The following is a 13552-nucleotide window of genomic DNA, read 5'->3' as shown; positions in this document are numbered from 1 at the left end:
TGCTGTTTAACATGTTGACTTTTTCAGTGTGTTGGCGTCCCTCAATCTTCCTGCTGCTATTGAAGATGTGTCTGGTGATACTGTTCCTCAGTCTATTTTGAACAAGTCTAAGTCTGTGATTGAACAGGGAGGAGTTCAGACTATTGACCAGCTGATCAAAGATCTGCCTGAACTGCTACAGAGGAACAAAGAAATTTTAGATGAAGTAAGCTCAGCAGTTGCTAACACTAATACATTCTTAAACACCATCACTGAACTTTTTTTCTTTAAATAGCAATAGAAAAAGTGCGTGATTATCCAAAATGCCTGTAACGTTAATAGGACTTAAAAATACACTATTTAAATGTTTAGTCCACACAGAAATTCTGCTGCCACATTTTTATGTTCTCTTACAAGTATTGTAAAATTGTTGGAGAGGGGAGGATTCTTAAGAAATTTGGATGATTTGTGCCTTTTGTGCCCGTTTCTTATTTTCCAAATTAAATTTATAAAGGATGTATGTATGTATTCTTTGTATTTTCTATACTAGCTGTATGTATTGTAGCTGTTTCATGTTTAGAATTGCTTATAATACATGTAACCTTTTACTCTTGTAGTCATTAAGATTATTAGATGAAGAAGAAAATACGGACAATGACCTGCGAACAAAATTCAAAGAGCGCTGGCAGAGAACGCCATCCATTGACCTCTATAAGCCTTTAAGGACAGGTAGAGTTTGTGTTTCATGCCTTGCATTCTGGAGATGCTCTAAAACTGTCCTTTTTCGTTGTGCAAATAAAGTAGTTTTCAGTGTTTTGATATTATTTTTGAAGATACAGATTACAGTTCAGGAGAGGTTATGTGAAAATATCCTTACTGTAGTCTGCACCATTATTTGGAGTTAAGAGAGAATTTGCTGCTGCTTTTGCACCCCTGGAGTGCATGTACATGCTGAAGTTTCAGAAAGTATATGTAGTGAAAAACGGCTGCCCTCCTATGAATCTGTTTGCAGTTATCTCTAAAGTACTTCATTGTATTTTTCTTTGTGTATTAACGTCTCTTGTTTTGTATTTTACATCAAAATGTTCTTTTTGATTTGGTGTTTTGTTTCATTTTCCCAGCAGTTAGTCAGCCTACTTAGACCCATCACTATAGCATGTTTTTTGTGTGCTTAATATGTGTTGTTTTGAAACAGAGAAGCAACTGATACCATTGCCTTGATTCGACAAAATTACAGGGGTTTAAATCTGCAGAGCAGCTTGAACCGGTGTTCTTTCATATACTTTTGTATGCTTCTCTGAAGAATTAATATAGGTGCCTAGTTTATCGACTGTTTAAAATAGAACTTAAGCTTAAGTTTTATGTGTAAGTTTTAATGACTTCATAATGTGCAGGCTCATAAAAACATGTGAAAACTTGCTGAAAAACGTGAAAACTGCTCTGCTACAAGAATTGCTTATAACGGGGTTTTGAAATGATGTGAAGACTCATTTTTCCTTCTCACCACCAGAGGGAGCCAATTACCATAACCTTTTGAATAAAGCTACACAAGCAGATGGGCAGGTTAAAGAGCGCTATCAGACTCACCGGGATACGATTGCACTTCTGTGTAAGCCAGAGTCAGAACTCAACGCAGCCATTCCTTCTGCCAACCCAGCAAAAACATTACAAGGAAGCGAGGTAAAGCATTGAAATTTGTCTCTAGTTTTGAGTAGAAGTGTTATTAGTCTAAAAAAGTGAACTTGCATGAATTGTGTGGAAGCTGATCCTCAGCTGCTCTTGTTTCAGTCACAATTGATGCAGGAAGTAACTAACATTTGGATAAGAAGTTGTCTTTTTGTTTAAAATGTGCTTGAGCGTATTTTGTTACACTTACTGTGAACAAGTTCAATTGCCAGCAACAGCAGGACTGGTTGACTATTATAAAAGGATCACTCCTTAATGAATATTTTTGTTATGTAGGCTTTCTCCCATAGTAGGGTTAGTAGGGTGTAATGCTCAGGTTCTTGGGGCAACTAGGCAGTGTAAAGGCGTGACCTAGTATTTTCACGTATTAGGCGATCACACCAACTTGCTTTCCAGGAACATCATGACTTACCTACAGAACGTGATTATTTTTCTCATAGGAGTGATTTGAATTGGGTGGTTTTGACTGCCTTATTTAGAATATCTAATTGGAAAGCATCTGATCATTTTTAGAATAGATAGATTTAAAAATCTTTCTTGTAATTCAGTGTTATTAGTGAAAGCAAATCTTTAGAGAAGAATAGAACTTGAAAAATGCTTGAAGATCTTTCTTTTGTTGCATTTTGTCCTCGTTTATCATCTCTAACGCGTTTGTATACAAGTAGTTATGAAGTAGTCTTGTCAACATCAGTGAGGAGTACAAGATGGAAACAAGTAATTGAGTATACTTCTGCAGTAATTCTTCTAAACGTGCTTACTTCTGACAATTTTTATTGCCCAGGTTGTTAATATCTTAAGAACTTTGCTGGCCAATCTGGATGAAGTTAAGAAGGAAAGAGAACAACTGGAAAATGACCTGAAATCTGTAAATTTTGACATGACAAGCAAATTCCTGACTGCACTTGCACAGGATGGTGCTGTAAATGAGGAGGCTATCTCTGTGACTGAATTAGACAGAATTTATGGAAGCTACAAACAGAAAGTGCAGGAGTCCCTAAAAAAGCAGGAGGAACTTCTCAAAAACATTCAGGTACAGCATCTTGCATGTCTTCCTTCCTCTTAAACTAAAGAGCAGCGATTCCTCTACCTCTGCAGGTCTTTAGATGTGACTTGTGCGTTCTACTGTTTTGTTTGTTACTCTGTCATAGCCCAGTTGAGATATTCTTTTACTCCTCTGAACACTGAAAAATACAGGGATGTTTTTTGTGTTCACTGGGAAGAAATGTGAATTTTCAGCAGACTCTCTGAGATCCAGTGTATATTCTGTTGGAACTTTTCTTGGCGTGGTTCTGCATATGGCTTTGCCCTTGAAAGAAGCTTGACCCAAGTGTATTAAATGGTTTGTTTGGTTGTTTTTCCCTATGCCATCTTAATAATACTTTCTGGGATAACAGGGGTCCTGTCCTTACTGTCTACCAGAAGACAGTTTCTTTCTCTGAAGTACTTTTTGTTTTTTTCCTAATTGCTGTTTACTATGTGCTTGACTTCTGGCATGTAAAAAGCTCATCAAATGAATGATGAACTTTACAAAATTTATTTATAAATTCAGCTTTAATTTGTCAGTTACACTAAAGACAGGTACCTGAAACATGTGGCAGAAGTAATCTTAGTGCTTGAATGAGTGACAGTAGTGGTTTGAGTAATATTGGAGCCTATTTGTGCACAAGATTACTTGCAGCTTCTGACTGCAACCTTGGATTGCAAGAATAAGAGACTTCCAAAAGGGGGCAGAAAAACTAAATGACACGTGGGCTATGTTTATTCAGGATTTTATATTCAGATACCTTTTAACATAATAGACTTTCAAAATCTTGATGGATGTTAAGTTGATGTTTGAATGTCTTGGAGTTCAAGTTTGGCTGCCGCTGGCAGCTGAAGTAGTCTTTTTAAGTTTGCTTTTTTGTTTATTTTCCCAATGGAAATGAGATGTAGGTGATTCCTCTGTAAGTTTTCCACTTCCATGTCCTTTTAGTAGCTTGCCAATGTCAACCAAATTTGAAGTAGCACTTCTTAAAAAATACTAACTTTCCATATGATTTTATGAGTATCAATGGAGAGTAATACAGGAGAGCCTAATTAGTATAGCCTCTGAAAGAGAGTCTGCAGTATGAACTTGAGAATTAGCTGAAGGCAACCCACAACAGAACAGATAATTAGCTGATACCTACTGCCAGTGTGTTAAAACTAGTATAGTTCTGAAATAGCCAATGCACTTGGCATCAGCAAGTATTGGGAAGTACAATGTGTGAATGGAGCATGAGGAAAGATAGATATTGGAAAAAGGGGGTAGAAACAATGAATAAGAGGAAAAAAAAAAACAAGAGACACAGGATCTTACATGGAACTGGCTGGCATTATTTTCACTGCTTTTTTCCTTCCTTTTAAGAATGCACATCAGGATTTTTCAAAGATGAAACAATCAAACAATGAATCTAATTTAAGAGAAGAAGTTTTGAAGAACTTAGCTGTAGCAAATGACAACTTTGTGGAACTTGTAGCCAATTTAAAAGAAGGCACAAAGGTATGGTAACACTTAAGAGATTCAAAGAACTTTTCTTTATATTTACACGGTGAGACATGAGTCAAAAGTCATAATAAACTTTGTACACATGCTAGATGAGATGTACGTTTTTGAGGATTTTACTACAGAACAGAGGACAGCGAGATGCTCAATTTTGTTTTGACAGCTGTGAAAGGCTTCTTTGTTCCTATCTGAAAAGTAAGCTTTTCTCAGCAATGCTTTATGTTAAAATAGGAAAAGGTGTTAATTACAGCCAAACTGATGCTGAAGTACCCAGATGAGCCATTTTATCTGAGGAATTCTTTCATCTGTTCTCCTGTGGTATTTAATCACCTTATCAAATTTGTATTTTGTATACTGCTACTGCACACATGAGGAGAGATGAGGAGGGCTTTATTTAGCTTTTGTTTTTTTCGATATGGACTTCTGGAAGGTGTCTTGCTGCATTTGTAATAAGTACTTTTTTCAGAGAAAAAACCAAAACCCACTACTCCGAAATTTGTATACAAATGTAATGCATGGAACCAACTGACAGCAGTAAAATTGAAAAAAAGGAATTATGCTTCAAAAAATAAAAGCTAATGCGGGAAATGATCTGGTTTTCTTCCAGTTGTAATGCTACTTCTAGTTGTCATAGACCATTTTTATATTTGCACACACGTGCGTGTGTATAAACTCCAACACAATTTTAGAATATGACGGACGTGAACAACAAGTGGCTGGTATTTGTTTTTGAAAAGCAGAATAAAATGCACTAGCAATCTTTACTGGAATAGTAGTTTTTGGGCACTGTAATAATACAATGTCTATAATTGGATCAATACGTAAAAAGTGGTAGTATGGAATCCGACAACATTGATTATGTATGTAGTTTTTTGTGTGGTTTGTTTTTTTTCTGCTAGTTTTACAATGAGCTGACAGAAATCCTGCTGAAATTCCAAAATAAATGCAGTGACATTGTCTTTGCTCGCAAGACTGAAAGAGATGAACTGCTCAAGTAAGTTTTCAGTATTTTGTTTAAGCTATATAGAAACAGTTAAGTATCAGAAATTAATCTTTAGGGACATGTTTATTAGCGTACTTGACAAAAAGAGAAAGGGAGACTAGGTGTGTTATTACTATCACCTCTTCTTTGCCTTAATGCTAACCCCTCTCTCCCCTTGCTAGCAAAGCTGGGAAAGTTGATGGGAAAAATATATGGAAAAATCTAGTTTGTAATCTGCTCTGCAGTGCCTATATACAATTCAGTGTGAATCTCTTTGATCTTATCATGATTTCACTCTGTTCTTTTTGACACGCATCCACTAATAATCTAATTTATACTTTCTGATGAGGAGCTTCTAATTTCTACGCTTTGCTCCTGCTGTCATTTTATTTTGAGAAATTAGATAAATGCTTCAGCCTGTGATTGCCTTCCATGTGCCGTGGTGCTGTGGTGGGAAAAACTTTGGTATTCCACTTCTGCTCTGTAGACTCAACTGGCCTATTTTACCAATGTTTAGATATGTGAGTTGCCTGTACTGCTGGGGAGAGAAGTAGGTTTTGTCCTTTATGTAAAAGAAAGTTTCTGATCATGTTGTTCCCCCGACGTGATCACGCTAGTAATGTATGCTTCAGCCATGACTTTTAGGCTCTCAAGAGGAAAGCTTAACTGAAAAGACTTTCCTTTTAGTTGATATTCTAGAGCAAAGTAGGTAGCCTTTTATGAAAAGAGCTAGTTGTTATTAAAGTTTCAGTTGGTGAAACTGCAGTTGTACCCTGCACAGACTATGTTGTGAATGGGAAGCTCAGGCCTCAAATTTTACCTTTCCTAACTGAATCCATTGTATAATTGTTGTTTTTCAGTTGTGCTTTCAATTAACAGTAACTGTACGCAGCCCCTTCCACCTCTCTTCCACTTTCTACCTTCATGTGATTTGGAAGCTGTAGGCTGCCTGACGAAGGCTTAGGTTTGAATATCTTCCATCTCTAATATGTTAACATTCAGTGATAAAGCTGTAGATTTAGGGTTCATATAACATTCAGTTGAATCTTGCAGTGATACCTTACTGCCTCATATCCTAACTATTCACTAGCATGAAACTCTGAAGGTTAGGGGCAATGATCAGATTTGGGACAGCTGTAGTGTATCTTTACAAAAATGATTTCTCAGCACACCCAACCCACACTTCAAGAGAATAAAATGTGTTTTGCCTGTTAACCTTGCCCCTGTTCCAGCCCCCTCCCCCAAAAGACTGTGGACTCCATCTTCACTTAAAATAAATTTCTTCAATTGATTGCTTAATTAGAACTAGAGATATTTACACCCCCCACACCCCGTAATTATTGCCTATTGGAGAATCAGTTTTAATACTGTTCCAGTCTTCACATTTAATACATTTGACCACTTTGGAGTCAAAATATACTTCCCTTTAATGGTACTTCCATCCCTTACGTAATCTTTGTAGACATTAAGTTTTGGTTTTATTAGTTTCAGTATAATACAGTGTTGAATAGTTAATCCACTACCTGTAATAAATAGTTTGAGGTATGCATATGTAACAGAGCATCAAGACAGTATTTCCAGCTTTTTCTCCATCATTCTGTTCTACTGCAGCGGTAACAATGAGGACAGTTTTCTTGGAGTTTTTGGTTGAGTCTTATCCAAGTTTTGACAAGAGTTGCCAGTTTTGTTCTTCTTTGGAGCTCACCTGAACTGCTGTATAATAGGAGCCTGTGGTTTGTTGCGAACTAGACCGTATATCTTTGTCAGTCTCCTGGTCTTCTGTTTCAGAATGCTAGGTATCAAGGTCTAACTATTATTTATTGCTCACCTGTCATTTTTTTACATAAAATTGTCTGAAGTTTTAAATGTGTGTCTCTGAAGTATCTGCCTGTATTGAAATGTTTAATCTTTGCATTGAGAAATGCACTATGTTCCTCTGAAGATGTAGCTTAGAACTGCTTCCTTGGGAGTTTTCATGACAAGCTGACTGTAAAATTATGCTATTCAATGGCAGCTTTGTAATACAACATGGTATTAAAGCCTCTTTCTATCTTACCAAAGTAAGTTTACCAAAGTATCTTACCAAAAGTAATTCTATCAGGAGAGATAACAGAATAGGGAACTTGAAAGTTCATGGGCTAAGACATGCAGATTTTTGCCAGAGTGCTTTTAATAGTTGCACTTGCCCAGGTATAATTGATATTGCAGGCTGTCTAGTGGATGTTCCCTTTTTTTTAATTAGATGTACGGTATTTGCTTGCAATATTATTTAATTTAAAACAATTTACAAGCAATACAACACTGCTTTTGTTCTGTATTTTGGCATCTCTTTACATGTCAAAATCACTGAAATTTACTTTTATACTTTTCCGTAGCCTTAAGGTTTCATTAGGTTCTCAGGAAAACTTCCAAGTTGCTAAATGTTATTGCTATTCTGTAATTTCTGATGCCAAAGCTTTTGTCTAATTCAGTAATCCACACCCAGTATTGAGTTGAACATAAACACATTCATGAAAAATTGAAGTTAACAGTTAATCAGAGGATTGGCCAGAGGATTGTTTCTGTGGAAGTGGTTTGGACTCCAGATTTAGTTTAAGCTAGCTCAGTGATTGTGCTTTAAATACTAGATTTAGTCTGTTACTTTTTTTTAGCTTAGCTTGCTGAAGTGTATAACAAACAGTTCTTAAACTAAGCTGTATGTTTGCTTGTTTGTTTTTAATAGAGATTTGCAGCAAAGCATTGCTAGGGAACCCAGTGCTCCCTCTATTCCTCTGCCTACCTATCAGACCACATCAGCTGGAGGAAGTAAGCCTGCGTCGTCATCAACTCCTACTCCAGCACCCAGGACCATGGTGGTAAATCTATGCTACAGAATTTGTGAGCTGGAAATGGAGGGTCCAAACTGATAATAGAATCATAGAATGGTTTGGGTTGGAAAGGACCTTAAAGATCATCTGTTTTCAACGCCCCTGCCATGAGCAGGGACATCTCCCACTAGACCGAGTTGCTCAAAGTCCTGTCCAGCCTGGCCTCAAACACTTGGGACATTCACAACTTCTCTGGGCAACCTTTTCCAGTGTATTATGAACCTCATAGCATAGAATTTCTTCCTTGCATTTAATCTAAATTTACTCTCTTTTGGTTTAAAAGCATTGCTTGTCCTGTTGCTACATGCCCTTGTGAAAGTCCCTCTCCAGGTTTCTTGTAGGCCCCCTTTAGGTACTGGAAGGCTGCTATAGTGTCTCTGAGGACCCTTCTCTTCTCCAGGCTGAACAACCCCAACTGTCTGTCAGCCTGTCTTCATAGGAAATGTGTTCCATCCCCCGATCATCTTTGTGACCCTACTCTGGACCTGCTCCAACAGATCCATCTTATTCTTATGCCGAGGGCCCAAGAACTGGACTCGGTATGCCAGATGGGGTCTCATCAGAGTGGAGTAGAGGGGGAGAATCACCTCCTTGGTCTGAACTTCTCATCCTCCAGCACCCTCAAGTCCTTCTGCTCAGGGCTACTCAGAAGCTGTGCTTGGGATCGCCCTGACCCAGGTGCAGGACCTTGCACTTGGCCTTGTTGAACTTCATGAGGTTCTCACAGACCCAGTTCTCAAGTCTGTCAGGGTCTGTCTGGATGGCATTGCATCCCTCCAGTGTGATGACTGGGCCACACTGCTTGGTGGTGTTGACAAACCTGCTGAGGATGCACTCAATCTCACTGTCCACGTTACTGACAAAGATGTTAAACAGCACTGGTCCCAATAACTCCTGAGAAATCCAGTTCATCACCAGTCTCCACATTCAGCCATTGACCACAACTCTTTGAGCGATACCATCCAGCTGGTTTCTTTTCTACTGAGTGGTCCATCCATCTGATCCATGTGTCTCCAATATAGAGACAGAATGTTGTGTGGGACGGTGTCAAATACTTTGCACAAGTCCAGGAAGGTGTTGTAATTTGCTCTTCCCTTATCCACTAATGCTGTAACTGTTGTAGAAGGTCGTCAAATTAATCCGACATGATTTTCTCTCAGTGAAGCCATGTTGGCTGTCACCAGTTACCTCCTTGTTTTCCATGTGCCTTATCATGGTTTCCAGGAGGATATGCTCCATGAATTTGCTGGCCACAGTGATGAGACTGGTTGGCCTGTAGTTCCCTGGGTCTTCCTTATTTCCCTTTTTAGAAATAGGAGTTATGTTTCCCCTCTTCCAATTAGTGGGAACTTCACCAGGCTGCCACGACTTCTCAGATGTGATGGATAGTGGTTTAGCAACTTCATCCACCAGTTCCCTCAGGAACCATGGACGCATCTGATCAGGTCCCATGGACTTGTGAACCTTCAGGTTCTGTCTTGCACCTGATCTTCTCATACAGTGGGTGATTCTTCATTCTCCCAAGCCCTGCCTTTCCCTTTTGTGACTTCAATGGTGTGGATAGAGCACATTCTGGTGAAGACTGAGGCAAAAATGTAATTGTCCTCAGCCTTCTCCATGTCCAGGGTAATCATTTCCTTCTAGGGAGGGCCCACGTTTTCCCTCGTCTTCCTTTTGTCACCGGCTTTTCTTGTTGCCCTTGACGTGCCTGGCCAGATTTAATACTATCAGGGCTTTAGCTTTCATAACCCGATCCTTGTCTGCTTGAGCAATTTCTCTGTATTCCTCCCAGGCTACCTGCCCTTGTTTCCACTGTCTGTAGGCTTCCTTTTAGTGTTTAAGATTATCCAGGAGTTCCTTATTCACCCATGCAGGCCTCCTGGCATTTTAGCCTGACTTCCTCTTTGTTGGGATGCATTGCTTCTGAGCTTGGAGGAGGTAATCCTTGAATAATAACCAGCTTTCTTGCCCTCCCTCCACTGCCTACCAGGTCTTTATCTCACAGTACCCTTCCAAGCAGATCCCTGAAGAGGCCTAAGTCTGCTCTCCTGAAGTCCAGGGTAGTGAGCTTGCTGCGTGCCTTACTCACTGCTCTAAAATCTTGAACTCCACCATTTCATGATCATTGCAGCTGTCCTTGAGCTTCATATTTCCCACTAGACCTTCCTTGTTGGTGAGAGCAAAGTCCAGCATGGCATCTCTCCTTGTTTTTTCCTCTATCACTTGAAGGAAGTTGTCATTGATGCATTGCAGGAACCTCCTGGATTGCTTATGCCCTGCTGTGTTGTCCCGCTAACAGATATCAGGGTGGTTGAAGTCCCCCATGAGCTTATGAATGTGAGGTTGCTCCCGTCTGTTTATAGAGGGCCTTATTCCTCTTCCCATATGCTCTTGGCCTCATCGTCATTCTATCATCCCAATACATGATCTGTAATTTGTGTTATCACACACATTGTGTATTGGTGTATTTGGAAATGTCTTGAAGTGAAATAGAGGGCAAAGTCTAAAGACTTTGCAGAGAGATGTATTAGGTGCTATTGGTGTTCATAATTTATACCTTTGAAATGGAAAGCTTATTGCTTTTTTAGATGCTTCGCAGTGTTATCTGTATAGAGCAAATACAGAATCTGTTTAAAATTTTGATTCCCAGACTTCCAGAAGGAAGCTCCAGCTTAATTCACTTTCTCTTTTTAGGGGACTAAACCACAGCCACCAGCACGGCCACCACCACCAGCGATTTCTTCAGCTGGCAGTTCCTGTTCTGCATCAGCACCCTCTGCAACAGCTGCAGCTCCTGCTGCTCCTGCTCCCACTCCTGCTCCAGGAGCCAGTGCACCTGCAGCAAGCACTGCACCTTCCCAGGCACAGGGACCTCCTTACCCAACTTACCCAGGTTACCCAGGGTAAGCTATGAGTACTTAAGCAGTTCTTTGTTATCTCATTATCTAAAAGCACTTGTTTGTTGCATGTGACATTTTAAAATCAGTTATTGTCATAGTCAAACTATGTTTAGTGTTTAAGGAAAGATGATTTTTTTTTTTTTTTTTTTTTTAGTTTTATTAATCATTTGATGGTACCATTTGTGGGAGGATTTATTTTAGTTATTTATAGTTTGGCTTTTTTAAAGGTGAAGGGAGATAGGACTGTAGTTCCTTAACTGTGGCTTGTGGACTATTGCCAGCTTGTCTCGAAAGTGTTGGCATATCTCATTTTTTAAATCTTGGTTATCTAGCTAAAGATGATGAAAAATAGAGAAAAAATTCCAATTTAGTTCTGTCCTTTTTTTCTGATGCTTTTTTCTATCTCTCTGTAGTCATCACAAGGATTGAAGGCAGCTGCTGTCTCCTTCAGTAGCAGTCTCAGCAAATGTTAAAATATGTACAATGATATTAAACATGAGGGAATCAATTTAGATCCCGAAAGTTGCCTTTACTCCAACTTCTGCCTGCATTTCTGTTCCATGCATTATAATTTTTTTTCATGTTTGATCATTGAAAGTTACCACACTTTCTGTTGTGAGTAAAGGAAAATGAAAGCATTTGTGGCGATTACATGTCTCTTGTATCTATTAACGAGTTATTTGCAAATTAACATCACCAGTGTTTAACAACTGAAATATGCTTTTTTTTCTCCACAGGTATTGTCAGATGCCCATGCCGATGGGCTATAATCCATACATGTATGGTCAGTATAATCTGCCATATGCACCCTCACCTGTGTATCAAACCCCTGGACAAGCACCATATCCACCACCTCAACAACCTGGATACCCTTTTCCTCAACAGCCTTATTACCCTCAGCAATAATGTATCTGCAAAGAAGTTCTGCTTGTTAAAATTTGAGAGAAATTGGCAATAAACGTACTAAAACTTTTAGCTTCAGTTAAGGTACCGTACTGAACTGTATGCAGTCTAGAACTCCTCTTTGTTGTTAACTGCTCAAAAATGTCTAGATCAGTTTCTGATTACACTAAACACTTTCAAATATTTGCTGCAGTAGTTTAGACTGTAGACTAATACCAGAGTTGGAGCCTAATTCAGTGATCTGAAACTGTACACTACATGTCAGCTAAACCAAAATATTTCTTTGCAAAAATCTTATAAGTAACAAATGGGTTCAGATGAGGAAAATGAAGCAGCGCGTGCACTGGGTGTGATATATTCTGTGGAACCATATAGCTTCTAATCTCTATCGGTTTGTATTTTTTTGAGTTTAGTTAAAATATGCTATTTTTGTCTAATAATCAAGGCCTTGTAAATCATCAGTAAAAAAAATAAATTACTTAAGAATGGTTTAAACACTTTGAATTCTTGTTACTGTAAAAACGTTTTGTGTGTGTAGGTTCTTTCATTTGTACCTTGACTTGCATAACATAGCTTTCCAAGTGTTTAGCCTTACAACTGAATTTCCACTTCTTTTCCTTCATTCTTTATTTTTATGACAGAATTTATAATTAACCATTTAAATATTGGTAGATCAAGTCTTGCAGGTAGAATTTTCTTACAATTTTGAAGTGTATTGGACTAAAATTCATTACTATTTTAAAAGAATAGTTACTCTCATCACCAGAATGCTACTTAAAGGGAGATCAGGTTCCCTCTTACAGGACCAGGGACTGGTTGGTCTAACCCACGTTTCCAAAGAAATGTTGTTTGGAAATGTATTATGGCTCAAAATAGGGCAAATATCAATTGTTGGAGCTTTTCAAATCATGTTTATAGATGATTGCTTTTTTCCCCTTGAAAAAAATAGTGTATTCCCTCAGGGAGGTTGTTATCAGTGGAGAAACTTTTTTTGTGGGGAAAAGAGAAATATTATCTTGTAAATTAAAGCACATTCAATGTTTACTTTTGTATCTGTCTTCTCAAGGGATTAACATCCTTGCACTGCATTTTGCATTAGGTAGTGAAGAATATAAGTTTGTGGTTAATGGCTTCTACCAAATATTTGCTAACTGTCTTTTGATCTTTTTTTTTTTTTTTTTTTTTTTTTAATTTAATTGTATTTGTCTAGTGAGGGAACTCTCCATTCCTTTAGCCCTTGACATTAGTCACTTGGTTCTGTGGGACAGTTAATTCCCTGAGTGCTTCATATGCAGTGTTCTGGCCTTACAGAATAGCTACGACAGTACTTCTGTTAAATGTTACTGCTTTGTTTTTCTATTTAAGTGCCTGATTAAAATGTCGAGGTATATTGTAATGTAGGGGTTTAGAGGGTGCCAGTTATTGTAGCATTTGGGTGGAAACCTCACAGGATTTTGAATACTCTTCCTCATAAGGAAAGCAGTGTATGTATCCATACAAGCTCCTTTTTTTCTGTCTCAAGTTCTTGCTACGTGATCACTCTGGTTACTTTGTGAAGACTACTTCAATACTCCCTGACCCCCATAGAAACCGTGACATGAATCAAAAAATAAGAATAAGCATCCATTGTAGAACATGAGTATCTAATTCTACGCAAATTTGTTAACCCTGTAGAAGCTCAGTAATGTGGGGGAACAGGATGAAGTAAGAG

General features: G+C 38.4%; 1 protein-coding gene across 2 annotated transcripts in view; it reads left to right on the top strand.

Annotated features, from left to right (window-relative positions):
* The window catches only part of PDCD6IP (programmed cell death 6 interacting protein), a 37428-nt gene extending 24787 nt beyond the window's left edge, over positions 1–12641 (top strand). For both annotated transcript variants that reach the window (XM_054059085.1, XM_054059084.1), the window contains exons 10-18: positions 28–205; positions 597–708; positions 1490–1659; positions 2447–2695; positions 4052–4186; positions 5089–5183; positions 7894–8026; positions 10733–10941; positions 11676–12641. In XM_054059085.1, the coding sequence (XP_053915060.1) occupies positions 28–205; positions 597–708; positions 1490–1659; positions 2447–2695; positions 4052–4186; positions 5089–5183; positions 7894–8026; positions 10733–10941; positions 11676–11844 (1450 nt within the window). In that variant the 3' untranslated portion in view covers positions 11845–12641. The remainder of the gene's footprint in view (positions 1–27; positions 206–596; positions 709–1489; positions 1660–2446; positions 2696–4051; positions 4187–5088; positions 5184–7893; positions 8027–10732; positions 10942–11675) is intronic.
* The last annotated feature ends 911 nt before the right edge of the window (positions 12642–13552 follow it).

The sequence above is a fragment of the Cuculus canorus genome, chromosome 2 (assembly GCF_017976375.1).
Source record: "Cuculus canorus isolate bCucCan1 chromosome 2, bCucCan1.pri, whole genome shotgun sequence".
Taxonomy (NCBI): Eukaryota; Metazoa; Chordata; class Aves; order Cuculiformes; family Cuculidae; genus Cuculus; species Cuculus canorus.
This window is presented reverse-complemented; position numbering and strand designations above follow the sequence as displayed.